The 26,414-nt window shown below is 40.5% G+C and overlaps 1 protein-coding gene across 4 annotated transcripts in view; it reads right to left on the bottom strand.

Moving 5' to 3' along the window:
* Positions 1 to 26,414, bottom strand: part of DNMBP (dynamin binding protein) — a 145,182-nt gene that overhangs the window by 91,567 nt on the left and 27,201 nt on the right. For 3 of the 4 annotated variants that reach the window (XM_081247535.1, XM_081247532.1, XM_081247534.1), the window contains exons 2-4: positions 18,080 to 18,234; positions 16,438 to 16,560; positions 6,758 to 8,761 (exon numbers count right to left, since the gene is read on the bottom strand). In XM_081247535.1, the coding sequence (XP_081103661.1) occupies positions 6,758 to 8,761; positions 16,438 to 16,560; positions 18,080 to 18,224 (2,272 nt within the window). In that variant the 5' untranslated portion in view covers positions 18,225 to 18,234. Of the gene's footprint in view, positions 1 to 6,757; positions 8,762 to 16,437; positions 16,561 to 18,079; positions 18,235 to 19,732; positions 20,361 to 26,414 lie in introns of those variants that run through there. The other variant, XM_081247533.1, reaches the window with a different exon arrangement.

Raw genomic sequence — 26,414 nt, 5'->3', positions numbered from 1 at the left:
TAATCAGTGTATAGCCAGTGCCTGGGTCATACTATGTGCTGAAGAAATGTTTGCTGAGTAAAGAAATGAATGTACAACCCTGACTGTCCAATTCAGGCATGTGAACCTCTCCTCGAGGTAGAAAAGGACTATGATATGCTAAAATGAGATTCTCTCAGGGCCACAGGATGTAGTTCTAATAAGGGCTTCTAAAAGTAACTTGTACTGGTAAATCTGAAAAGTCTGTGGACTAACGCTGAATATTTCTACTGCTTCAGAAGCCAAGCTATTTATCAGATTTGAAGGTACCATTTTTGGTTTTGTTTTTGTTTTGGCCATGCCCCACAGCTTGCGGGATCTCAGTTCCCCGACCAGGGATTAAACCCGGGCCATGGCAGTGAAAGCCCGGAATCCTAACAACTAGGCCACCAGGGAACTCAATTATTATTATATGCTTAAATTATTAAGCAATTTATTATTCTGAAGACTCCTTGGAATGCCTCAGGTATAAGAATTCTTTCCTAAACTAGTAAGGTACTGTGTTTTAGATATGGACTTCTACTTATTAATTAGCAACTCATTTGACCAGAAGCTCCTGGAAGGCAGACAACACATCTATGTTTATTACTATATACGCTGCCCTTAACACAGTGCCTGGCACATGGTAAAAACTTAACCAGCATTTGCTGGATGAATGAGTGATTGACTTGATACCATCCTGAAGCCTACAATGACATATCATTCCCCAACACACTATGCTCACAAATGCCTCCTAGTATTCTACCCTGACTCTACATAATTCCAAACTTAAAACTCCTAATTCTCAGACATAGCCAAACACTAGCTTATCTAAAACTACTAATAATGGACTTTCTATTTCCAATAATTGAAGTTTAGGCCAACCATCTCACAGAAAGAAAGCTTAAAAAGTTAGACGAACTATTTAAAAATCTTAAAACTATCAACACAATGACAAGATGGTAGAGTACAGGCCAAAACCAAAAGGAAAACTAGAATCCAGAGAGGCAAATAACCACAGAAACTACAATGCCCTGGGGCATCTACCAGTCCCAGAAAACTCAGCTTTTGTTTCAATGGTCCTCTGGAGAGAAGAGGTCAATAACCCAAAGCCCAAAAGGCAAGGTAAGGAGTCTAAAAGGAGACCTTTTCTATGATAAGCTAAGATTCCAGAGACTCCTGAGAGAGAATCAGAACTGGACCAGCCCTCCTGCAAAATTACATCTCGGGCTCTAATACCTTCACCGTCCAAGGTACTTTAAGCCTTGAAATTAGTTTAAGGTGGAGGTGGACTGAGAATGATATCGTTTCCATGTGGGAATTCCTCCTCAGCATTGCTTAGGGAATTTACATGTCCTTCTGAATTGAAAGAAAAAAATCAGCAGAGAAATCTGGAAAAAAAGGAGAAAATACTATAATTCTCTGTGAGAATAAAGCTTAACAATAAATGTAGAGACATTACTGGTTTGAAAGAATCTACCAGTGTCAAGTTGAAAGCAAGAGCAGAAAATACTGACCCACAGAGTAAAGATTAAGGTTGGCCGGGACAAAAGTACATAGGAGAAAAGTGACTAGGATCTAATCAGTTAGTATTATTTGTAACTGTTGCTATGTTATGAATGTGTTTATAAAGCATGTGTGTTCATGGCCCTGTGTGCTAACAGTGAGTCACTCTTGCAAATAAAATAAATACTAATAAGCTTATTTGCACAGTATATTTTATATAAACCTTGTAAGTGATGGTCCAAGAAATATCAAATTTTAGAAGTAAAATAAGTCCTTAAATTGGCAATTCTGACACATGATTCTGTGTAGCGTTGAATCTTGCTCAGAGGCAAATGTTCCATTATTTTAGTACTACTCAAAAAATGTTTGCTCAGTGTTTTCCAGTGTTTGTATTTGCTATAGGTTATAGTTCTTTGTAAATATTTTAACAAGAGAAATGCAGAGAAGATGTGAACATTAATATTGAATCATTATGTTGTATTACCTGAAATTAACATCATATTGTATGTTAATTAGTTCAATTAAAAATTTTTTTAAAGATGTGAATATTGTCACAAATTTGAATTAGCAAAACAATATTGATTCCAATGGCAAAGTCAAAATCAGAGCAAGTAGACAAAATATTTTCACTGTTAAAAAAGAATATAAGAACACATATGTATAACTGAATCACTTTGCTGTACGGCAGAAATTAACACAACACTGTAAATCACCTATACTTCATTAAAATTTTAAAAAAAGAAATATTCAATGCAAATAGTCGCTAGAAAATAAAAAAAGAAAACCTGTCTGTACAAAAAAAAAAAAAAGAAAGATTATGAGCTTATGCAAAGCAACATGTACCCTAATGGCCCCACCTGAAGATGTTTTTGGATACATTCTTAACACTCAACCAACATCAAAGGAAACTTTTTTCTATGTCTGGAATATTAGTCACAAAACAAAGATTAATCCCATCAGATAGGGCAACTAATACGTTGTGTATTTAAAATTTTGTTTTAAAAATCACTTTAAATACTAAATATTTGTGGTATGATTTTACAGTTTTTAAATTATTTTTATTTAACATTTATTTTGTGTTAATATTCCCTTCTTTTAATGTTTTATATTATCAGATGTCTAGTATCATGTTAATTTTCTAATTTTGATAAATATTTTTGAGTTATGTTAAGATATTAGGGTTAGGGGAACTCTACTATTTCTGCAACTTCTCTATAAATCCAAAATTATTTTAAAGTAAAAAGTAAAAAATAGGGACTTCCCTAGTGGTGCAGTGGTTAAGAATCCGCCTGCCAATGCAGGGGACACGGGTTCGAGCCCTGGGCTGGGAAGATCCCACGTGCCACAGAGCAACTAAGCCCGCGCGCCACAACTACTGAGCCTGTGCTCTGGAGCCCACGAGCCACAACTACTGAAGTCCGCGGCGCCTAGAGCCCGTGCTCTGCAACAAGAGAAGCCACCGCAGTGAGACGCCCGCGCACCGCAACGAAGAGTAGCCCCCACTCGCCGCAACTAGAGAAAGCCCTCACGTAGCAACGAAGACCCAACGCACCCAAAAATAAATAAAATAAATTTAAAAGAAAAAAAAAAGTAAAAAATATTTCAAAGTTTATTATGAGGTAGAGAATAATTTTACATGTCATTAAAATATATAATCTCATAATATTTTGGTTCATAATAATAAAAAATTATGCATTTATTTCATATATGTGTGTATATATACATAAAATCTCTGAAACTTTTAGTATAATCCTAACACAGGAAAATTGTTCACTGTTGATTATTATAGTCATTACTGTTATTACTTAAGAACATGTAAATAAAAGAGTTTTTTAAAAATACAGATTAAGTTATAATTTCAGGAATTCCAATTTCTTGTTCCTGAATCTCAAAGATTACTATCCTTCAGGAATTTGGAAACATTAGCTGACCAGAAGCAGCTGACAGAAATAAGTGCAAATCCTCTCTGGAGACAGGTGTCTTCATCTCCGGTCTTAATGTTTTCCAAATACTATGACTAGCACACAGTAAAAGGTAACCAGACACACAAGGAGTCTAGACCACATGAACGAGAACCATGTGACACCAAAAACAGTCCCACTAAGACTTAAAATCTTGGAATTATATGCAGACTATAAAATAACTATTCTTACCATAGGTAAAGAAAATAAAAAACAAGCTGAAAGATACCTACAGGAAACAGAAAACTATAAAAGGTAACATATCAGATTTGAAAAAAAATACAGCTTCTAGGAAATGAGTCCTCATGACGTCATAATTCCAGAGTTTTAAGGAGCAATATGAAGAATAGTATAAAGGCTATATATATTTAAGTGTGAGCTACATGTAAATCTATATACCATCCTATACTTAAATTGAATCCATTCAATGTATTCCCTGTTGATCTAACTAGATTCACACTTATATGCATAAGGTGGAGGTGAATGTAAACAAAACCGTCACGTGTACCCTGCTCTAAAACCACCAAGCACAAACCAGAGCCCTCAGTTGACTACAGTTCAAATAAATAAAGCCATACCCTTTCTTCTTATACTTAACTCTTGCAATTAGAAGTGCTTCTTAATTATATTTTCTTCTAATTTCTCAAACCCCTATTAAATGCCTACCACGTGATAAGTGTAGCTAGGCATTTGTCCAAACATTTTCTTATTTAAAAAAAGAAGAAGAAAAAAAAAAGAAGAAGAGGAAGGAGGAGCAATAGCTACAATAAAGAACCTAATTTTGGGTCTGGCACAGCACTGGACTATTTTGCTACCATTAACTATGTCTGACAAGGGGACCAGCATCTCAGCACCGACAGTCCTTAGCTCTGCAGTAGTCCAAGTTCAAAGTAACAATGGAGGAAGGAGATCTTTGAAAGTTCTGGAAGGTAGAGCAGAAACTTCAATTTCATTCAGTTAAACTAAATTCAATTCACCAAGTATTTACTGAGTCTACTACCTGTTGGACACTATACCAGGTGTGTGGGAAATGACAAACCAACTAATGTACAGTATCTGTCTTTCCATTAGGCTTAAAATTTTCATCGAGAGGCATATAAACAACTAAATACAATATCAATCAGGATTAGATAAATACTGTATCAAAAGTTCTTTAAACCTTATGCCTTAAATTTCAAGGCTAGAGAGTGTATGGGACTGGATTGGAGGGGTAAAGCCTGGTGCTCAAACTGATTAATTCTGCCTCTTTCAAGGGACTGCTTATATTGTTGGATATAGTTTTTATGAAGACAGAAAAAGATGACCTTAAGAGGAACTGTCAGTGATTGCAAGAAATAAGTAATTTCATCATACTAGCAATTGATACAAATAATACACCTATTGAAAAGCAATCAAGTCAATATTAATACAGCCAATGCTGTATTTGGTGAATGCAAATAAAGAAAAGTTTCCTGATTAAGACTATACACACCTACTGCAGGTCTTTCACAGCATTAAACTTTTAGAACTTAAAAAAAAAAACAAAAAACATAGTAAGAACACCAGCTGAATTATTAGTCCTGAAAAAGGTCAATCGAATAAAAAAGAATACCAATTTCATCCCTCAGTACCAGTCCATTACTCCATATAGTCCTTTAAAAACACTGCACACTATTTTTATGCATAGAAGACATAATATTTCTCTGCAACACTACTAATTCTAATAAGTATCATTATTGAGAAATTTTTGCTACCTGGAATTTGGGAGAGTTTTGTTCTGTCACCTGTATATCTAATGCAAGAACAGTTTACAAGTATATCTCAAAACTTGTATGTATGGAAGGTGATGGAGAATCTGGGGCTTGCTATGGCTTTGAGGATGTAGCGCTGAGCCAAAGTTCCCTCAGGATTCCTTTTCAGGCACTCTGAAATCGTCAAGGTATCTGGCATTCCCCAAGAGTTCAGATACTCATATTAAATGAACACCCTCTTGAGGACATGTCTAGGTGCTCACCCTCATGCTTTACCTTGAGAGCAAATGTCACCACTGCCCTGTTGAGCACAAATGACCCAGGGGCCCAGAGATCTGGCTGGTCCCTAATTCATCACCCTGCATGTGCTCCAGGACACCCTCCCGGGGCCATGCCTCTGAGTTTGGAGTTCCCGCAGAACTGTGCCCACTTGCACAGCAATTCTTGCCTGAGCATATTTTAGACAGAGGTTTCCTCTCTTTCTGTAATCCGTCTGCTTTCTATCTTTCAGAAAATTACTCGATTTCTGGCCTTCTGATAATACTCTTTCTTCTTGGAATTTTTTATTATTATTTTTTCATTCACTTTTAGAGATCTGAAGGACAAGGGGAAGTTGGTATGTGTACCTGGTCTGCCATCTTGATTTGGTCTCTCTGGGCCACCATTACCTTGTTTTTATTTATTAGGATCCTGCAACTCCTAGATCCACAGAGTGCTTTTTATTATTGACTTTCCTAAGGACATGTAGGTTCAGAGCTCTCTGGCATGCATGCCAAAGGGCATGCAGTCATGCTCTCCTCAGGCCCTAGACCAGTTGCTATTATCTCACTCTTTTCTTCTTCCTACTTTATAAATTATTTCTCTTGATACGCTGGTGAATAGAAATGAAGTCTCCAGAGCCTGGTCACCCCCAAGTTAACAGACAGCATTTCAATTTTTGAATGTGCAAGGTGGGAAACAGTAAACCATAGTAGTTAAAGACATGGGCTCAATGCCCGGTTCCCTTAGCAAGCTACTTAATCTCTACAAGTCTTGGTTTCCTCATCTATAAAGTAGCCATATGAATTAACCCAGTACCTTCAAGGTAGCTGTGAAGATTCTTTGTGACAAATGCTTATTAATACATTAATAAATGTTTGTTATTATTATTATTATTGAAACTTAGTCCCTGGACCACAAAGATACAACATACCGTTTTCTCATGAATCTTAGCCTGGAAGTCTTCAGTCCTGAGCAGAGTCTGGTTAAAGAAAGTTATATCTGGGGACTTCCATCTGCATAACTGCTATGGATGTCACAGAGGTACAGGAGGTATAAATGTCACTGAGGTCTGAGCTTTTTTACCTGAGCAGCAAATGGAGTTAGGAGGCTACAGTGGTCATAGGATACATTCAGACAGAGCCATCTAATTGTGGTGACAGAGTGAGAAATTAGGTAATAAAAAGCAAACCATTCCTTAATTGTCCATCATAGATGGTAACATATCCCTAAAAACCTGGATAGGCTGTTACTTGGACTTGTGGGTGTCCAGAAACAAGTATATACTATCTCCTCATCACTTACCTCTAAGTTGCTGGAGTTCCATGTTCAAACTCTCAATGTTACTCTCGTAGAACTCAAGATTCTCAGGGGTCTCTGCCCTTAGTGATTCCTCTTGCTTCTCCTCCAGCAGTAAGTTCAGCTCTTCTTGAGCCCTGCAGCACATATCCAAGTCCTGTTCCATCTCCTGAATCCTCACCAAGACTAAGGGACACTGGGAAGTCTGGTCCAAAGTCTTCTCCATGTTCTCAGGGCCCTCCTTTTCTAGGGTCTCCCAGCCAGGACGGTTACAAGTTAGGAGCTTGGGGGGTACTGCATTCGTTCTCTGCTGGGCCAAGGGAGGCAGGGGAGCGGGGCGAGAGGGTCGCATTGCCAAGGGTGGTTCCAGTCTCAGGCTCTGGTCCACTGGAAAAAGGGGAGGAGCGGATGCTGGAGTACAGGGACGGGGTGGTGGTGGCCTTAGAGCCTTTCTCCTCTCGGGCAGCTCCTGCTGGATGATTAGCTTCGAGGAACCTTGGAAAATATCCTTTTCAGAGTTAAAGTCCATGATTGAAAAGTGGCGCAAAATTTTATCTGGTTCTGTGCCAGGCCCTGACAAGCTCTTCTCAAACTCTATCAGTTGTTGTGTCAACTTAGAATCCAGGTCCGCGTTGCCGTCTCCCTGTGAAAGTGCCATTGCTTCCACAGCAGGTGCCCTGTCTTGCAGACCAGGCTTCATCTCTGATCTCTCTGATGCAGAGCAAAAGCTGGAAGCATTTTCTTTGGGTGTGAGGTGCTTTTTCACACACCTCGCCATGCCCTGGAGCTGAGGGCTCAACTGGCTGGGTCTGACTGCCCTGGAGGCTAAACGAGAAAAGGTGCTATGAAGAGGTGGCACTGGCTTCTGAAGGGTTTTTGGCTGGGAGTATGTTCTTCTGGGAGGTAGGCTGGAGTAGTCTCTAGTCCTTGCTTCTAGAAGAAGAGGGTCAGAGTACTGGTTGGGGCGGGGGTTGCTTCCTCCTCCTATAGAATAATACTGGTTTTTCTGCAATTCGGGATGAAAAGGTACTGGAGTTTGGGACGCAACACCATTGACCACCTCTGAAGGATCCTTTGTGGAAGAGTATTTGGCAAGAAGCTGTTCGTGCCCTGAACCTGTGCTTCTTGGGGGCCCTTCTGAGGTGCCCACGTCCCAGTGAGAGTTTTTGTCTTCTTCATACTCAGAAGTCAGATGTTCCAATGGGGAAGTGGATATTTCAGGAATAACTGAGTTGGACTTCTCTGCTTTATACTCATGAGATTCATGTCTTTTTCCTTCCACTTCTAAGAAGTTCTCTGAACAATCCAAAGATGTGTCAGGGATGTTGGTGAGGCTGCTTTCCTGTGGCAGATCCATGGTTTCCTCCACCCTTGTTTGAGGACATAACTTTACAAAGCGGTAAGGAAAGATGCCTGTCCTGCCCTTCAGCGATCCTTCTAGCCAGCCATCTTCCAGGGTCCCCAGGATTCGGATTTTATCGCCTACTTCGAAATCCAACTCATTTGGCTCCAGGGCTTGGAATCTGTGGAGGGCAATCCCGTAGGTGCCTGGCTGCTCGCCTTCCTCTTCTGGCTGTCTCTCTTCTCCTGTGCTGGTATCTACTTCACCGTTAGTAATGCAGTCATCGCAATTTCCAGAACTTACTGACTCATCCACAGTCCTCAGGGGCCCCAAAAGCTCCACAAAACCTTCCGGAAAAATGCCTCTTCGACCCTCTAACTCCCCTTCAAACCAGCCTGGTTCAGGAACTCCAATAATGGTAATCACATCCCCTTCTCTGAAGTCCAGCTCCTCATCCAGCTGGGCAGAGAGCCCCATCAGTGCCCGGGCTTGTCCCATTGAATACTCGGGAATCTGGAGAAGGGCACTCTGCGAGTGCCACTGCCGACTCTGTGAGGAGAGGCAGAGCTCCCTGACACATGAGGATGGGAAGAAGCCCCGGGCACCCCAGCAGCTGCGGCCCTGCAGCCAGCCGGCAGTGGGAGTGCCATCGAGAACCACTAGGTCACCTGAAGAAAGAGAAGAGAAGCAAAGATAATGACCTCGGTTATCACCTCAGCAGGATACTGGTATAACTAATAGTGCAACTCATCATCTTAAATAGCTACCAAATTCAAGGGAATATAAACCTAGAGTTTTAAGTGCATGAACACTTTTTGACAGTTTAGTGACAATATAGTGAACATTCCTGTAAACCCATGGTTTTCAAATGTGGTCTGTGGAACCCTGGGGGTGGTCCCTAAGATCCTTTCAGAGGGTCTGTGAGGTCAAAACTATCATATTTTCTTCATACACTTCATATACTTCAGTCAAAACAATGTAACGTGGCAAACTGAATATAGATTCAAGTAAAAGAATCTAGATTTCTTCTATTAAACCAAATATTAAAGATTTATTTAGAATATATTAAAGAATATAGATTCAAGTAAAAGAATCTAGATTTCTTCTATTAAACCAAATACCTGCAAAAATGCAAACCAATGTTACTCTTCTCACTAAATTTTTTTTGTTTAGGAAACTAGTTATTTTTCATAAACTGTTATTTATGTTATTAATGCTGAGTTTTTAAAAATAAATTGATAATTTAAAAAATTTCTCAGCTTTAACAGTTAATATGGTAAATATCAATAGACTCACACAAGCAAGTGCTCTTTAGGGTCTCAAAAACTTCTACGAATGTAAAGGGATCCTAAGATCAAAAAGTTTGAGAAATGCTACTACCAGCAATAGTCTGTACCACTGGATTCATTTATATATGATCAAGAATATATTCATGGCCACTATAGTCCTTTGAATAGATGGATCTAATTTCTCACACTAAATTATATTCAATATCAAAAATCGAACAAAGAAAGAAATCTTCAGGAATGGGTTGGAAGTGCAGGGTATGGACAACAAACTGTTCATTTATTTTCTCCAGAGCCCTTTTTTTTCTTTTTTAAACATTTTTATTGGAGTATAATTGCTTTATAATGGTGTGTTAGTTTCTGCTTTATAACAAATTGAATCAGTTATACATATAACATATATCCCCATATCTCCTCCCTCTTGCCTCTCCCTCCCTCCCACCCCCCCATCCCCCCCCTCTAGGTGGTCACAAAGCACCAAGCTGATCTCCCTGTGCTATGCGGCCGCTTCCCACTAGCTCAGTTTTACATTTGGTAGTGTGTATATATGTCCATGCCACTCGCTCACTTTGTTAGAGCCCTTCTTGAACTATCCTTATCCTGAAAATACATCATAATGAAATCTTAGAAGAATGTTCTAGTAATCGGCAGTTTGTTTTTGAAAATAACCAGCAGTTCCAGTATTGTTGTTTCAGGCTATCTTCACAAAATATAAGCTAAACAGTTAGCATCTGCCTTATTATTGAAGAAGGTGAGGCAAGGATTTGCCCCAGTTAAAAAATTACCCTATAGTTTTGCAGCAAATTGTTTTGCAGCAAACTTTTAATTATCTGATTATGAACTATTCATTTTGTAGATCATCAGTTTTAACCTTTTAAACTAGCTCCATGCTTCTAACTTCCTTTTGTCCTCTAATTTCTTCTCTCAAAATATTTATTCCATTTGTCACTTACTCTTTGCTACCTCATCCAACTCCCATCATCTCACTCTTTTAAACCTCGCCCCAGACACTGTCTCTTCCAGTCTACCAAATGATTCATGCCAAACTAAGATTACAAATGTACCCATTTTATCATATCCCTCCCCTGCTCTAACATTTACCATGAGGCATGAAGGCTTCTTCCTACTGCCTAAGGCTTCTACTCTAATAATCCTATTCTTATTACCTGAAATATATTTTAAAAAATAAGTTTGCTGTGGACACTCTCCAAAGAGGTTTAGTTAACTAAGCTACCAAAAGGCTACTTTTATGTTTTCACCTCACTGCAAACTGGTATTCACATCCAGTGACAACCTCCCTTTGCCCCATCCCCAGCTATCCAATATTATCTCACCTCTGAGACCCTATTCCACACAAGGGGATTTTCATTGTCTCCTATAGAAGCCTCTCCATCTGAAACCTTAGCATGCTTCCCTGATAAACCTTAGAAGCCTACACACATCTTGGCCATCTGTAGCCTACTAAAGAAATTATCACTTATATCAACAATTTTGACACTTGTATTTTTATATACTACACAACTTCTAATGTAAGATTTTGCATTTACTGGTAGGCACCCAATACATTTTCACTGATTTCATACTGTTTTGCTTAGATGTCCCTGAAAATAGGGTCTTGGTCCTGTATTTCTATTTTCCTTTAATTTCTGATTCAATATCCATTGGTCAGAGCTTGGGGTCCTGAGAATTACAAGTGACTTTTTCCCCCATTAGTTCTAAGGCCATTCCATCAGGACCACAGAAGGAATTCACTGGAGACATGGCTACTGTTCAGACACAGTAGGTCTTTTGCTGATTAAGAATAAAAGCGTGGACTTCCCTGGTGGCACAGTGGTTAAGAATCTGCCTGCCAGTGCAGGGGACATGGGTTTGAGCCCTGGTCCGGGAAGATCCCACATGCCGCAGAGCAACTAAGCCCATGTGCTACAACTACTGAGCCTATGCTCTAAAGCCCACGTGACACAACTACTGAGCCCACGTGACACAACTACTGAGCCCGCGTGACACAACTACTGAAGCCCGCACGCCTAGAGCCTGTGCTCCGCAACAAGAGAAGCCACCGCAATGAGAAGCCCGCGTACCACAACAAAGAGTAGCCTCCACTAGCCAAAATTAGAGGAAGCCAGTGTGCAGCAACGAAGACCCAACGCAGCCAAAAATAAATAAATAAATTTAAAAAAAAGAAAAAGAATAAAAGCGTGCCAAAACTCCCACTCTCCTGGCTTTGAAATGAACTGGCTTTCTTTCCTTCCTTCCTTTCTTCCTTCCTTCCTCCCTCCCTCCCTCCCTTTCGGCTGCATTGGGTCTTCATTGCGGGCTTTCTCTAGTCGCAGCGAGCAGGGGCTACTCTTCGTTGCAGTGTGTGGGCTCCTCATTGCGGTGGCTTCTCTTGTTGTGGAGCACAGGCTCTAGGCACGCAGGCTCGGTAGCTGTGGCTCGCGGGCTCCAGAGTGCAGGCTCAGCAGTTGTGGTGCACGGGCTTAGTTGCTCCACGGCATGTGGGATCTTCCTGGACCAGGGATCGAACCCTTGTCCCCTGCATTGGCAGGCGGAGTCTTAACCACTGCGCCACCAGGGAGGTCCCTGAACTGGCTTTTTTAAACCTGCAGAATTAGAATATATTCTTGTTTTTACCAAATCTTCATGAAACCCTTATAATAGGGTTTGTTTTCCTATTTTCAGTTGGGTGACTGTTTTTTTCCTTTCCTTCTTTTTTTTCTTTTGGCCATGCTGCACGTCTTAGTTCCCTGACCAGGAATCAAACCCATGTCCCCTGCACTGGAAGCACAGAGTCTTAACCACTGGACTGCCAGGGAAGTCCGAAAACAATTTTGTTTGTTTTTATTTTGGCCGTGCCATGCGGCTTGCAGGGTCTCAGTTCCCCAACCAGGGATCGAACCTGATCCATGGCAATGAAATCCTGGAATCCTAACCACTAGGCCACCAGGGAACTCCCTGGGTGACTGTTTTGATAAGCTTTATTACCTGGCAGATTGTCATTCTGTTGATTATTTCTATATAATAAAGGTTTTTTTTTAAGTCACAATTAAGGTCCTGAAAAGCACTTTAGAGATAATTTTGGTGAACACTTTTATTTTATAGCCCTGTTACTGAGTTTTTTGCATTCCTATGCCTTAGGAATAGAGGCTGCTTAGTGATCATTTCTAAACTTCAAAAACAACAATATGAGGAACTCCTGGAATAGAGTGACCAAATTTTGAAAACAAAAAAATAGGAAGTGGGGTGACTCTTAGGGTCAGCCTGAGCCTTTTGCTTATGCACGATTAATCCCAGCCACCACGCTGCTTGTTTCTTCTGGTTAGATTTTTTTATTCGAACAAGAAATGCATTAAGAATAAGATGATAAGAAAGAATGAATGTCCTAGAATCTAAGTAGTTTGACCCTGCAGTATAAAGTCTCTCACTGAAATCTACTGCCCAGGGACTCTGTACTCTATGCAGACCGACCACTCTTTACCTGGGTTTCCACACGAGCCATATCAGAACCTTAATCCTGATATCTTACACACATGGCACCACAGATTTATGACACGAGTGCTTTAACTGGTAAGTATCATTTATCTATCTATTTATTTGTAAATAAATTTATCAATTTAATTTTCATTGGTCTTTTCTGGGGATTGAGAGGTGGCCTAGAAACATGAGCTTATAGGCAAGGGATAAGCATTCTGTGTTGTGTCAGGCAATTAAATATTTCATTGCTCCCACTAATTTTTTTTCTCTCCTCTTTCTCTGTCTTTTCCTTGTTGTTTTGTTTTTGTTTTTTCCCTCTTTTTCCCCCTCTTTATTTTCTAGGACAGCACCTACATTGATCTAAGAGACAAACTTGTTTCTGAATTTAAATATAACTCAAAATACAGGGAACAGACCAAAACAAATGGTAAGCTTCGGGAAAAGGAGAAAGGGTGACACCTGCTGGAAGAACCACCGGTGGTCTGGATTCGAAATAGAATCTCCCAGGGAAAATTTACATACACACAAAACTTCACATAATTATCAGGAAATAAGGTCTCCCGAAGCACATCCATGAACCCCAAGAATCCCAGGTTGAGAATAATAAAGTAGCTGATCTTTATTGAGTGCTTACCTCTGCCAGATGCGTTCCATGTATAACCTCATTTAATCCTCACAACTACCCTGATGTAGGTATTATTATTTGTAGACAAGGAAACTGAGGCCAAGAGAACTTAAGTAACTAGTACAGAATCACAGTTATTGAGTTGTGAAGTTGGATTTAAATCTAAGGCCATCAGAATTCTTATCCCCTAAACTATACTGCCTGCCCTAAATACACATATATTTTTAATAATATAATTTTAGAGTTAAAATATATAATTTTTTCTCCCACAAATCTCAATATTTCTGAAAGGTAAGTAAATAACAACTAAAGGCAGCATGGTAAAACAAAACAGATCTCAAACATTATCCCACATGCTCTTAAAGGTTGCCAAATCCCTCCTGACATATATTAAATCACAGAAGAGGAGAAGCTTCACTGCTACACTGAAGGACCAAAGGAAAGGCAAAGAAACAACAGGGAACTGGATTAATAGTACTAGAGGACAGGGATAAAGGAGTGTATATACTCATGAGCGGAGACACTGATCTAATGGAAAAAGCAGAAGGGCCATTTTCAGTCTAAGAAGTAGAAGGGCCATTCCAAGCAGTAGACCTAGATTCAAGTCATAAACTATATATAGTATAAAACAATACTTTCATTTTTTTTAGTGATTTTGTTTCTAACTAGTAAAATATCTGTTATACATATAGAAAACAAGAGGAATTAAAATCATTTCTGTGTCTCAAGCTAAACTTCCTAGAAAAAGACAAATTGTATAGATACACCTACTTTCCTCATCCTCAAAGGCTCTATTATGTTCAAATCGGAAGACATACAGAGCTAAAATATGTGAACAGCATAGAAGGAAAGAGAGCTGAATAGTCAATGTGTTTACTGGCAGCACAGTATCACAGAAGATAAAACCACTAATAATTAGTACATCTCTTTCTATTCTCTCTTTTCCAATGTATCCCCCCTGCCCTGCATCCTCTTCTTTTGAGCTCTGCTTATGTTTTTCAGCTCCCCAGCCTTAACTTGTTAAAAGATAGTCAAGATAAGATCTACAGACTCCAGGACCCAGCCTGACCTTCAGTCAGTCTTGGTAGAGGTGACTTGTGGCTGAAAGGTCCACACCAGGGTTTTCCTGAGAATCTCACATGGCTCTGGGATTCCTGAGGTGGATTTTAACTTCAAATCAAGTTCAGAACACATCAGTCCAGTCTTCCCAGGAGAGGCATTCAGCAGAAAATCTGTTTAATACCTAAGACTTGACTATGCAAGATATATTATGAAGCAAAAAAACTAATTCCAGAAGCCACTTCCTCAAATTCCTCAAATGTTGTAGACATACTGTATATTCCCACAGAGTACACTGTTATACACAGTATTTGCTCCAGGAACCAGGTGTAGGAAAAAACAATGCCAGGCCACCCACATCCTCTGCACAGCTCTGGTGGAAGCCACTGTGCCTTGGCTTCCACCAGACCCTCTGACTGGTCTGACGTGGACTCAGCCCTCCTATGGGAGAGCTGTGAGTAGGGACAGATGAGGCTCCCTACTATAACATCTTCATCTATTTCTGTCTGTCTTCCCAACGCGGATTAGCAAAAAAGCACACAGAACAGAGGTAGAGGCTTAGTGTAAAGTGAAGGCAAGAAACTCTGAAAGCTGATTTTGAGGATTAAGGTCAAAGCCCAATATTCCTTTCTTCTCACTGACTAAGGGTTAGGGACTTTACTAGGTCTCTCTCCCCACCTCTGCACTCTCTCTCTCCCATATGTGTACACGGTTTAAGAAATTAAGCCTATCCCTTTAGTGCCATACTCGAAAGAGTAAGTAACAATAGTAATAACATACCTAATAAATTATACAATTGTGATGACTGTTGTGAGTCATCATAAAATTGCACTGATCATAAGCTTCAGTTTGTGGAACACTACTGGCTTCTGTGCTTATGCAGAAATGTATGGACTTAATCTTAAGTACATGTGCCGAAATGGTTTCGTCACTCTTTAGACATTCATATGTCTATCAGAGTGTAAGAAGTGAGAAATACTTGGAATATCACTGAGACATGGCTATGACCATCCGTTTTAAACCACTTCCTTTTACACTGGTTCTGATGAGAACTTTAATAACATTATCTAATAGTTGAATAGCAAAGGGGCTGTTTTGCATCTCTCTCTTAATTTGCATACCGTAATTCCTGCTCTACTATTATGCATTAATAAATAGTATGTTGTTAGCAAAGTCAGATCAATTTTTATGGGAAAAAAAGATAACTGTAGTCTGAAGTGTAGCTATAACCTGGGGCAGTAGAAAGAGAATACTGGACTTACAAATAATCAGGTGATGTAACTTCACATTCTGAGGCCAAAACTTCTCAACTGCAGGTAACATTCTTTGAATCTCATTCGCATTATTATTATCTTTTTTTTTTTTTTTTGGTAAGTGGAGGAAGTCATTTTCATTATTTTTTTAATTTTTTAATTTTTTTTTTTTTTCGGTACGCGGGCCTCTCACTGTTGTGGCCTCTCCCATTGCGGAGCACAGGCTCCGGACGTGCAGGCTCAGCGGCCATGGCTCACGGGCCTAGCCGCTCCGCGGCATGTGGGATCTTCCTGGACCAGGGCATGAACCCGTGTCCCCTGCATCGGCATGCGGACTCTCAACCACTGCGCCGCCAGGGAAGCCCTTCATTATTTTTTAAATGCAGTTAATAATACCCACTTTGCTACCTGCCAGGTCTGTGCTGAGAATGAAATGAGAATGTATTTGTGAGAAAAAATGCTGTGGAAATTATGAAATGCTACTCAAATATAAGGCACTATTATTGTCAGCACTATCTTGGTATTATTGAAGACTCTCTAGAGGTTAGTCACTTATAAAAATTCAAAAAAAAAGAGATCTAGTTGTCAAAACGGACTGACTCCACCAATCTTATTTTAAACAGTCTACTCTTGGATGATCAACTTACCTCGATGGAGGGAAAGGCTGTTCAATTCTAGGGATGTAAATTCACAGATACAGACAAACAGTCTCTCGCCCTCTTTTAGACTGGGAATGGTAACAACTTCCACAAAACTGCTGGGGAACTGTCCTGAAAATAAAAGCAAACATTTCCAGTATTAAAATTCCTTTTTTCTGTCTGTGTACCAGGACAAAAAACTTTTTTCTGAGCCCATTTATAAACCCTGAATTGAAAACTCACTGAGCACTCATCACTGGAGAATATATTGTAGAAAACATGCAGTGCACAAAATTAGGTGCATGCAGAACACAGAGAGTGCAATTCAATTCAATGAGCATTTACTGGGTGTGTCACTCTATCAAAGGCACACTGCAGAGGGGAAAATGAGTAAGACAGTCTTGGCCCTAAAAGATCTTAAAATTTGATTCAGACATAAAATCTAATTCAGACATAAACAATAATTCAGTTTGAAATCCAGTGTCACATCCTAGCTACACAAATTGCTATGGAAGTTCAGAGAAGGTGGGAAATGGGTCAGGAAGAAAATGAAAAATTTTATGAAAAAGACTACAGTTGAATCTGAAGATTGGCAGGTTTTTAACAAGTAATACTAGACAAACAGGGCCTGTCAGGTGGAATGCATCGGAAGGTTTAGTTGATTCCACCTTCTAACTATCTCTTGCATCTGTCCACTTATCTCCAGATTCACCACCTCGGTCCAAACCATCAGCACCTCTCACCTGGATTACTGCAACCACTTCCCATCCCACCTCCCTGCCTTTGGCTTTGCCCTTTCCTATCATTCTTCAGTCTGCAGCATCGAGCTTTCTAAAAGACAAATCTGATTGTGCTTAAAGCACGTTTACAGTATCCTGTTTCCATAACTCCTTTCCATGGCATGCGCTGTCCTCCATGATCTAGCTTCTGCTCATCTCCCCATGCCATCTCCCGCCGCTCAACCATTCACACTTCATGCCAGACTGAACTTTCTCAGTCCTTCCACATTCTTTCTCTCTCATTCCAGGGCCTCTGAATAAGCAATTCTCTCTGCCTATCCTCTTTGCCTTGCTAACTCCTACTCACCATTTTTATCTCAGCTGAGATGTCACTTCTACTGGGAAATAATCTATTATCTCCCAAATGTGGCTTAAGTAACAGTAAGAGTCTGTTCTAAGGACTGTATGATATACTCCAGCCCAGATTTCCATAAATATATATAAGTTAAAGATTGGATTTAACATAGATGCATAGTGCGGGGGAAAAACTTCCAGCCTTCCCCTGGCAAATTCATGAAATAAACTGGTGCTAACATGTTTTCAAGAATAGAAAAAAGGAAACCAAGTGCATGAAAAGTGGGTGTTAAGTGCATCTAGGGTAGAGGGCAGATTTAATAAATTTAGGACACCCACGAATCTAGGAGGGCAGCTGGTACCTAACCATGTCAACCTTTTAAAGGAACCAGTAAGGAGAGATGCAGTGATAACAGACATTCTCTCCTTGCTGGTAGAAACCACAGTAAACACACACAGAAAACACAAAAGGATCTGAAGTGTATTTATTGGGCTTCCCATTAAACCTTTATTTTTAATATGGAAAGAAGGGAGGGTCTGTGGTCTATTTTGTACGTGAGGAATTATGAACCTCTTACCTGTCACATCCTCTTTCTTTCCTAGAAGCCAAAATTCATCCACCACTGCCAACACCTCAATAACATCTCCCACAAAGAGCGGCAGTTCTTCTGATACGCTAGGGCAGAAGTCAAAGATGGCACGAACCACTGAGCCAGCCTCCATCTTTTATAACCTGGAAAGAAAGGTCAAAAGAAATGGGAGGGCTTCCCTGGTGGCGCAGTGGTTGAGAGTCCGCCTGCCGATGCAGGGGAAACGGGTTCGTGCCCCGGTCTGGGAAGATCCCACATGCCGCGGAGCGGCTGGGCCCGTGAGCCATGGCCGCTGGGCCTGTGCGTCCGGAGCCTGTGCTCCGCAATGGGAGAGGCCACAACAGTGAGAGGCCCACATACCGCAAAAAAAAAAAAAAAAAAAAAAAAAAAGAAATGGGAAAACATAAGTATTTAAGACACTGTAATATAGTTTGGTATCTTGAGAATCATCATTAAGATATAAAGTATCCTATTAATAATAAATTATTATTAGGATATAAAGTATATATGACTACTTATAATGAAGTCAAAGCTAAGCAAATAAGAAGTCTGTACTTTAAAAAAAATCAAAATACTGTCTCATTTCTTTAAAAACAATGATTTCCTCATACGTTTTCATTTAATTCTCCAAGTCATTCTGGAATTGAAAAAAAAAAAGTGACCTATAGCTATGTGGAATAGAAAACATGCAACTTGGAAATGCAGACTTTCCAATATGCTTGAAGAAGGCAACATGGGAATTAACATTTTAAAGGTACCAGGCAAGAGGGTACTCTTAAAATATGGTATTTAAAAAGTAGGGATTTTAAATATGGCATTTCATCTATTCCCCATAACTATCTTTTTTGCTTATCTTTTTCCCTTTGTATTTCCACATGTATTTTATTTATTTAATTTTTTCTTCAAGTTTTATTGAGATATAATTGGCATACAGCTCTGCACAAGTTTAAGGTACAAAGCATAATGATCTGACTTACATACAACATGAAGTGATGATCACAATAAGTTTAGTGAATGTCCATCATCTCATACAGAAACAAAATGAAAGAAAAAGAAAAAAATGTATTTTTCCTTATGAGGATGGCTCTTAGGATTTACCCTCTTAACAACTTTCATACATAACATATAGCTGTGTTAATTATATTGATCATGCTGTACATGACACCCCTAGTACTTATTTATCTTATAACTGGGAGTTTATACCTTTTGACTGTCTTTGACCAATTCCCGCCCCTCCACCTGCCCAGCCTCTGGTACCCACACATCTGATCTTTTTTTCCATGAGTTTATTTTTGAAGTATAGTTGACCTATAACACTGTCAGTTCCTGTTACACAACTTAGCGATTCAATATTTCTATGCATTTCAAAATGATCACCACGATAAGTCTAGTTATATGTCACCATACAGATATTAGTTACTAACTATATTCCCCACTATACCGTGACTTTTTTATTTTACAACTGGAGGTTACGTCTTAAACTCTCTCACCTATTTCTTTCCTCCCCTCACCCCCCTCCCTTCTGGCAACCACCTGTTTGTTCTTTGTATCTATGACTTTTTTTGTTTTATGTTTGTTCATTTGTTTTTTAGATTCCACATGTAAGTGAAATCATACAGTATTTGTCTTTCTCTGACTTACTCATTTAGCAGAACACCCTCTAGGTCCATCCATGTTATTGAAAATGACAAGATTCTTTTTTTATGAATAATATTCCATTGGCATGGAATATTCCATTCCATCTTCTTCATCCATTCATCTATTAATGGGCACTAAGCTTGCTTCCATAGCTTTTGTAAATAATGCTGCAATGAACACAGGTATACATGTATCTTTCTGAATTAGCTTTCTTCAGATAAATACCCAGGAGTGGAATTGCTAGATCATACGGTAGTCCTATTTTTAATTTTGTGAGGAAACTCCGTACTGTTTTCCATAGTGTTTGTACTAATTTACATTCCCACCAACAGTGCATAAGGTTTCCCTTTTCTCCACATCCTCGCCCACACTTGTTATTTACTATCTTTAACAGCCAATCCGACAGGTATGAGATGACATCTCATTGTAGTTTTTATTTGCATTTCCTTCATGTGCCTGTTGGCCACCTGTATGCCTTCTTTGGAAAAATGTCTAGATCCTCTGCCTGTTTTTTAATAGGGTTGCTTGTTTTTTTGATGTTGAGTTGGATATATCATTTGCAAATATCTTCTCCCATTCAGTACGTGGCGTTTTCGTTTTGTTGACAGTTTCCTTTGCTGTACAAAAGCTTTTTTTTTAATATAAATTTATTTTATTTTTGGCTGCATTGGGTCTTGTTGCTGCACGCGGGCTTTCTCTAGTTGCAGCGAGTGGGGGCTGCTCTTTGCTGCGGTGCACGGGCTTCTCACTGTGGTGGCTTCTCTTGTTTCAGAGCATGGGCTCTAGGTGTGCAGGCTTCAGTAGTTGTGGCACACAGGCTCAGTAGTTGTGGCTCGCAGGCTCTAGAGCGCAGGCTCAGTCGTTGTGGTGCACAGGCTTAGTTGCTCCACGGCATGTGGGATCCTCCTGGACCAGGGCTCGAACTCGTGTCCCCTGCATTGGCAGGTGGACTCTCAACCACTGGGGGAAGTGATTGAGAGCTTTTTAATTTGGTGTAGTCCCTCCCCACAGCTATCTTAAAGATGAGGGTACTGAGGCTCAGCAAGTTAGAAAATTTGTTCAAGATCACAGAGCTTACAGCAGCAGGGCCAGGATTCAGATTGAGTGCATTCCGGCCTCTACCTACTGAGACTGTGCCTGTAAAAAAAAAAACAGTTTGACCTGAAGAACAGCAGCAGGACCATACCTCAGTGGCCCAGATTTAAAATGCATTGAAAAAGACAAATCCATAAAAAGAATAAGAAAAGGCTATGTAGATGGCGCCTCCAGACAAGCTTTAGTACACTATACCAGATCAAGAATGTGTTTTCGGGGGCTTCCCTGGTGGCGCAGTGGTTGAGAGTCCGCCTGCTGATGCAGGGGACACGGGTTCGTGCCCTGGTCCGGGAGGATCCCACATGCCACGGAGTGGCTGGGCCCGTGAGCCATGGCCGCTGAGCCTGCATGTCCGGAGGCTGTGCTCCGCAACGGGAGAGGCCACAACAGTGAGAGGCCTGCATACTGCAAAAAAAAAAAAAATGTGTTTTCGGTTCAAAGACGCCTACGGCCCAAACTTGCATACTATCTTATGGTGTCTGTGCTGTAATAAGACAATGTGTCTGTTACTTTGTGTCAAGGGAGCCTAAGGACATGTTAAGCAATAGAAAGGGAGGCAATAAATAGAGGGCATATGCCATCAGCCATGATTACCTTCAGCCATGATTACCTTACACTTCTCCAAGGTCTTTTGCAAGGAGTGGCAGAAGACCTCCAGAGTGTCCAGGCCCCAAGCCTATTTTTCTTTATTTGCCTCAAGTATCATTTGGTGTTGGTAGAGATGAGGATTCTAACTTTCATCTCACATATAACTATAAACAACAACAAAAAGCACTAAATGCCTAATTACAAAAAAGGATAGTTACAGCTTTAAGTTTACAGTCTACGAATGATGTGGACATTTAGGCACAAAATAAACTGTTCAGTCTGTTAATGTGAAGATTTTAATGGCACATGCAACACACATATTACATATTTAATTTGAACTGTTGAGTAAAAAGAGCTTATCTTTGCGTTACTGAAACTTTTTTTCCTATAATGAGATGACTTGGGTACACAATGGAGAAGAGAAGTAGCTAGTACCATTCCCCACATCCTCTCCCACCACATATTTTCTTTAAGTATTAAAAAATATAGAGAGTTAAAATCACACACTGAGGAGGCAGCATAATGTGAATGCAAAGTACGAGGCTCCTTGAGTCAGAGAAATCAAGGTTCAAATCCCAGCTCCAATAGTTATTAGATTTTTCACCTTGGATATATTACTTAAACTCTTTGGGCTTCAGCTTCCTTTTTCAGAAAAATGGAGATAATCATACTTTCATAATAATCATCAAGAGGATGATCATAATGATAAAAATAATTATACTAATGCCTAACATTTATTGAGCACTTACTATGTGCCATGCATTGTACTATGAATTCCCTCATTGAGTTCTCACAACAACCCTATTGTATATAATTGGTTCCCACTTTGCAAGTGAGGATACAAGCTCAGAGAGTTTATATAACCTGTCCAGGTCACAAAGTCAGTCAGACATGGAAAAGGAACCCAGATCTGCCTGTCTCCAAAGCCTTAACCAGTATGCTAATAGTGTGAAAGGACCTAAGCCAGCACCTAGGTGCTCGATAAATGTTAGCAGTTATTACTAAACATTCTCATAATCAGCTACAAGATCAAATGTGTGCCACCAATACAGCATCACCAGAATGTGGTATTTCAAGTATATAAACACTACAGAATTTACCATTTCAACACATCAAAACGTGGTTAACTTTGACCATGTTTTAAAATAGGCACATTATATACACCCTTGCCTTCTTCAGTAGAAGAAAAGACACTGAACATGAACTTAGTAAGTTCATTATTAAGACCATACCTTACTGTACTCTGCTGTAATATAAAATACCACTTCTATGTAACTTTTAGGTCTTTCTCTTTCCATGTCAGCTTTCCCTTTGCTATCACTTTATTTCCTCAGTCAACTTTTCTACCTCTTTCTAGATTGTTGTTTATAATCTGCTGGGGGGTGGGAGGAGCACACACACCCCACCAAAATTATTTAAAGTTTCCAGATAAATAAAAAGTAAACATGCGCCAAATGAGAGGCTAACAAACTCTTCTGCAGTGGTAAAGTACATGTGGTAGTGCTAGAGTCCTTCAACAGTTATTTTTTATGTGCTCTGAGGCCCCTTTCTTATTTTCTGGCTGTCTTCCAGACAGCTGAAGTTGCCAGATGTCAAATTTCCACATAAGGGTGGTGTCATAAATATTTTTTCCCTAAAACAAACAATATTTTTCAAAACCCTTAGCCATCTATGTTATTAAAACAACTCCTCAAGGTTGAGCCAGGTAGATATTATTTTCCTTCTACCACTATATTTTCTCAAATTCCGTCTCACTATCAGACTAAATATATACCTCATTATCTAAAGTATCAAGTAAAGAATTAGCATAAGCCCCACAGGATAACTTAGAGACCTACCCTGTTACATGGAGGAGTAACTTTTGTTATTTGAAAGAGTTAAAGCTTCTCCCTGAGAACCTTCCTGCTTTACCAGAATATGACTCAGAAGCAGAGGAGGGTCTGGCTCAATAAATACTTTTACTGACTGACCTCCTACCCTATTGGAAGGAGTGCGTAATCGCTGAGGAATACACACCCTGGAAGGGTGATGAAATCAGAGCCTGGCTAAACTACATGATTTGTGGGTGAGACCACAGAGGAGATCTTTATGTCCTCTGTTTTATGTGGAATATCATGAATTTCAACTGTCTTCTCTGTATACACTATAAAAAGCAACAGTTATTGTTTTTGTCTGGGCCATTTTAGAAGCCGGGACTGGGAATTCCCTGGTAGTCCAGTGGTTAGGAGTCAGTGCTTTCACTGCCGTGACCCGGGTTCAATCCCTGGTCAGGGAACTAAGATCCTGCAAGCCACACAGTGCAGCCAAAACAAAAAACAGGGCTTCCCTGGTGGCGCAGTGGTTGAGAGTCCGCCTGCCAATGCAGGGGACCCGGGTTCGTGCCCTGGTCCGGGAAGATCCCACATGCCGCGGAGCGGCTGGGCTGTGAGCCACGGCCGCTGAGCCTGCGCGTCCGGAGCCTGTGCTCCGCAAGGGGAGAGGACACAACAGTGAGAGGCCCGTGTACAGCTAAAAAAAAAAAAAAAGAAGAAAAAGAAAGAAAAAACAAACCATAAAAAACCCCCAGAACATATATTTTGAAACTCAGTCATAACTAGCTTATATATGAACTGTTCCACCAACTTCAGATGGAGGTAAAAAGAACTACATTGGAAATCAGAAAGCAGATGGGCTTGAGAGAAAGCAGAGGAAATAAATGCCTGTATGGCATAAAGTCTGGGACATCAGAAAGTTTGCTATGAAAACAACGCTTCTTCTCTTGCTGGTGAATGCCAGCCCTTCCACCTTTGCAGAGTCACTGCATTTGAGGTGTAAAGACCCTTCATTCTTCAAACCTTTACAGGACGTAAAACTCTATGAAGGAGGAGATTTTTGTCTGTTTTGTTCACTGGTCTGGAGTAATGCTCAATGAGTAATTTTTGGTGAGCAAATGATTTATTGAACTTTAGGAAAATACATGGAACTGTTCATATCAAAATCTCTACTTCCACTTACCTGAAACTAAAGTAACCATCTCTTCTCCACAGTTTTACCTTCCAGCTTGAGTAACAGTGTCATATAAATCCTTCAGATCAAACATTTAAAATCTTGCACTTCTTCATCCTCTACAGCCCACACACAGCAGGCTCAGCTCTCTGGCAAAGAGCTAAACCAGAACCAGAGTTCAGGTCTGTTTGACTCCAATGCCCATGTTCTTTTTTTTTTTTTTTTTGTGGTACGCGGGCCTCTCACTGTTGTGGCCTTTCCCGTTGCGGAGCACAGGCTCCGGACGTGCAAGGCTCAGCGGCCATGGCTCACAGGCCCAGCCGCTCCGCGGCATGTGGGATCTTCCCGGACCGGGGCACGAACCCGCGTCCCCTGCATCGGCAGGCGGACTCTCAACCACTGCGCCACCAGGGAAGCCTGCCCATGTTCTTTTTACTGTAAATGTTACTTCTCTTAAATCTCACTGGTTCTTCCTCCAAAATCTCTAGATTTCCTTTTTCCTCTCCTTAGTTCTCCGATATTGTATTATGAAAATCTTCAAACAGCCAAGTTGAAAGAATTTTACCCCCACCACCTACAGTCTACCATTAACAGGGTACTGCAGCCACTTTATCACATATCATCTCTCTCTTTATCCATTTATCAATCCATGTTATTTTTTGATGCATTTCAAATATTTTTTATTTTTTTTTATTTTTTTTTTTTTATTTTTTTTTATTTTTTGCGGTACGGGGGCCTCTCACTGTTGTGGCCTCTCCCGTTGCGGAGCACAGGCTCCGGACGCACAGGCTCAGCGGCCATGGCTCACGGGCCCTGCCGCTCCACGGCACGTGGGATCTTCCCAGACCGGGGCACGAACCCGTGTCCCCTGCATCGGCAGGCGGACTCTCAACCACTGCGCCACCAGGGAAGCCCCTAAATATTTTTTATTTTATCTTTGATGCATTTCAAAATAAAGCACAGACATGTCCCCCAGTACTTCAACATATGTCTTAACTAGAGTTTATTATTTGTTTACAGTTTGTTTTCTTTTTGGAAAGTACCATTTTCCTCTCTTCTTGACTAAAGATACAATTCTTTTCTCCCCACTCATCTGTCAGTGAACCTGGTTAATCTTTTAAACTGTCAATCTTTACATATTAAACAGTTGCTAAGAATTTACAAGGTTTTCCTACTCTCTATAATTCATTCACATATTCAACAAATATTAATCAAGTCAAACAGAGTCAATCAAATTCCCATGCAGGGCTTCCCTGGTGGCGCAGTGGTTGAGAGTCCGCCTGCCGATGCAGGGGACACGGGTTCGTGCCCCAGTCTGGGAAGATCCCACATGCCGTGGAGCGGCTGGGCCTGTGAGCCATGGCCGCTGAGCCTGCGCGTCTGGAGCCTGTGCTCTGCAACGGGAGAGGCCACAACAGTGAGAGGCCCATGTACCGCAAAAAAAAAAAAAAAAAAAAAAAAAAAAATTCCCATGCAGGCTAAAAATTTGGCTCTGCTGGGTAGACTAATCATTTGATGACCCTTTAACCCCATATTCTTTAAATATTTATTCTCTAATTCTGTTGGTGACTGACAGGAGCATTTAAACTCTCCTCTATTGTCCTAAGCAACTCAACTCCTATCCCAAGGTATCCACCCTACACAGGACAAAATAAGACCCTGCAGATAACCTGACCACTATCTTAGAAGGAGACACTCAGGCTTATCTTTCAATGAGGGAGAGATCTAGAGAGCAGACAACTGTTTTTTTGGTTTTTTTTTTTTTTTTGGCTGTGTTTGGTCTTTATTGCTGTGCATGGGCTTTCTCTAGTTGCAGCAAGCAGGGGCTACTCTTCATTGTGGTGTGTGGGCTTCTCATTGCAGTGGCTTCTCTTGCTGCAGAGCATGTGCTCTAGGTGCACAGGCTTCAGTAGTTGTGGCTTGTGGGATCTAGAGCACAGGCTCAGTAGTTGTGGCGCGTGGGCTTAGTTGCTCGGTAGCATGTGGGGTCTTCCCGGACCAGGAATCGAATCCGTGT

The sequence above is a fragment of the Mesoplodon bidens genome (assembly GCF_964165515.1).
Source record: "Mesoplodon bidens genome assembly, chromosome: 1".
Taxonomy (NCBI): Eukaryota; Metazoa; Chordata; class Mammalia; order Artiodactyla; family Ziphiidae; genus Mesoplodon; species Mesoplodon bidens.
The sequence above is the reverse complement of the archived record's forward strand: the minus strand, read 5'-3'. Positions and strand labels throughout refer to the sequence as shown.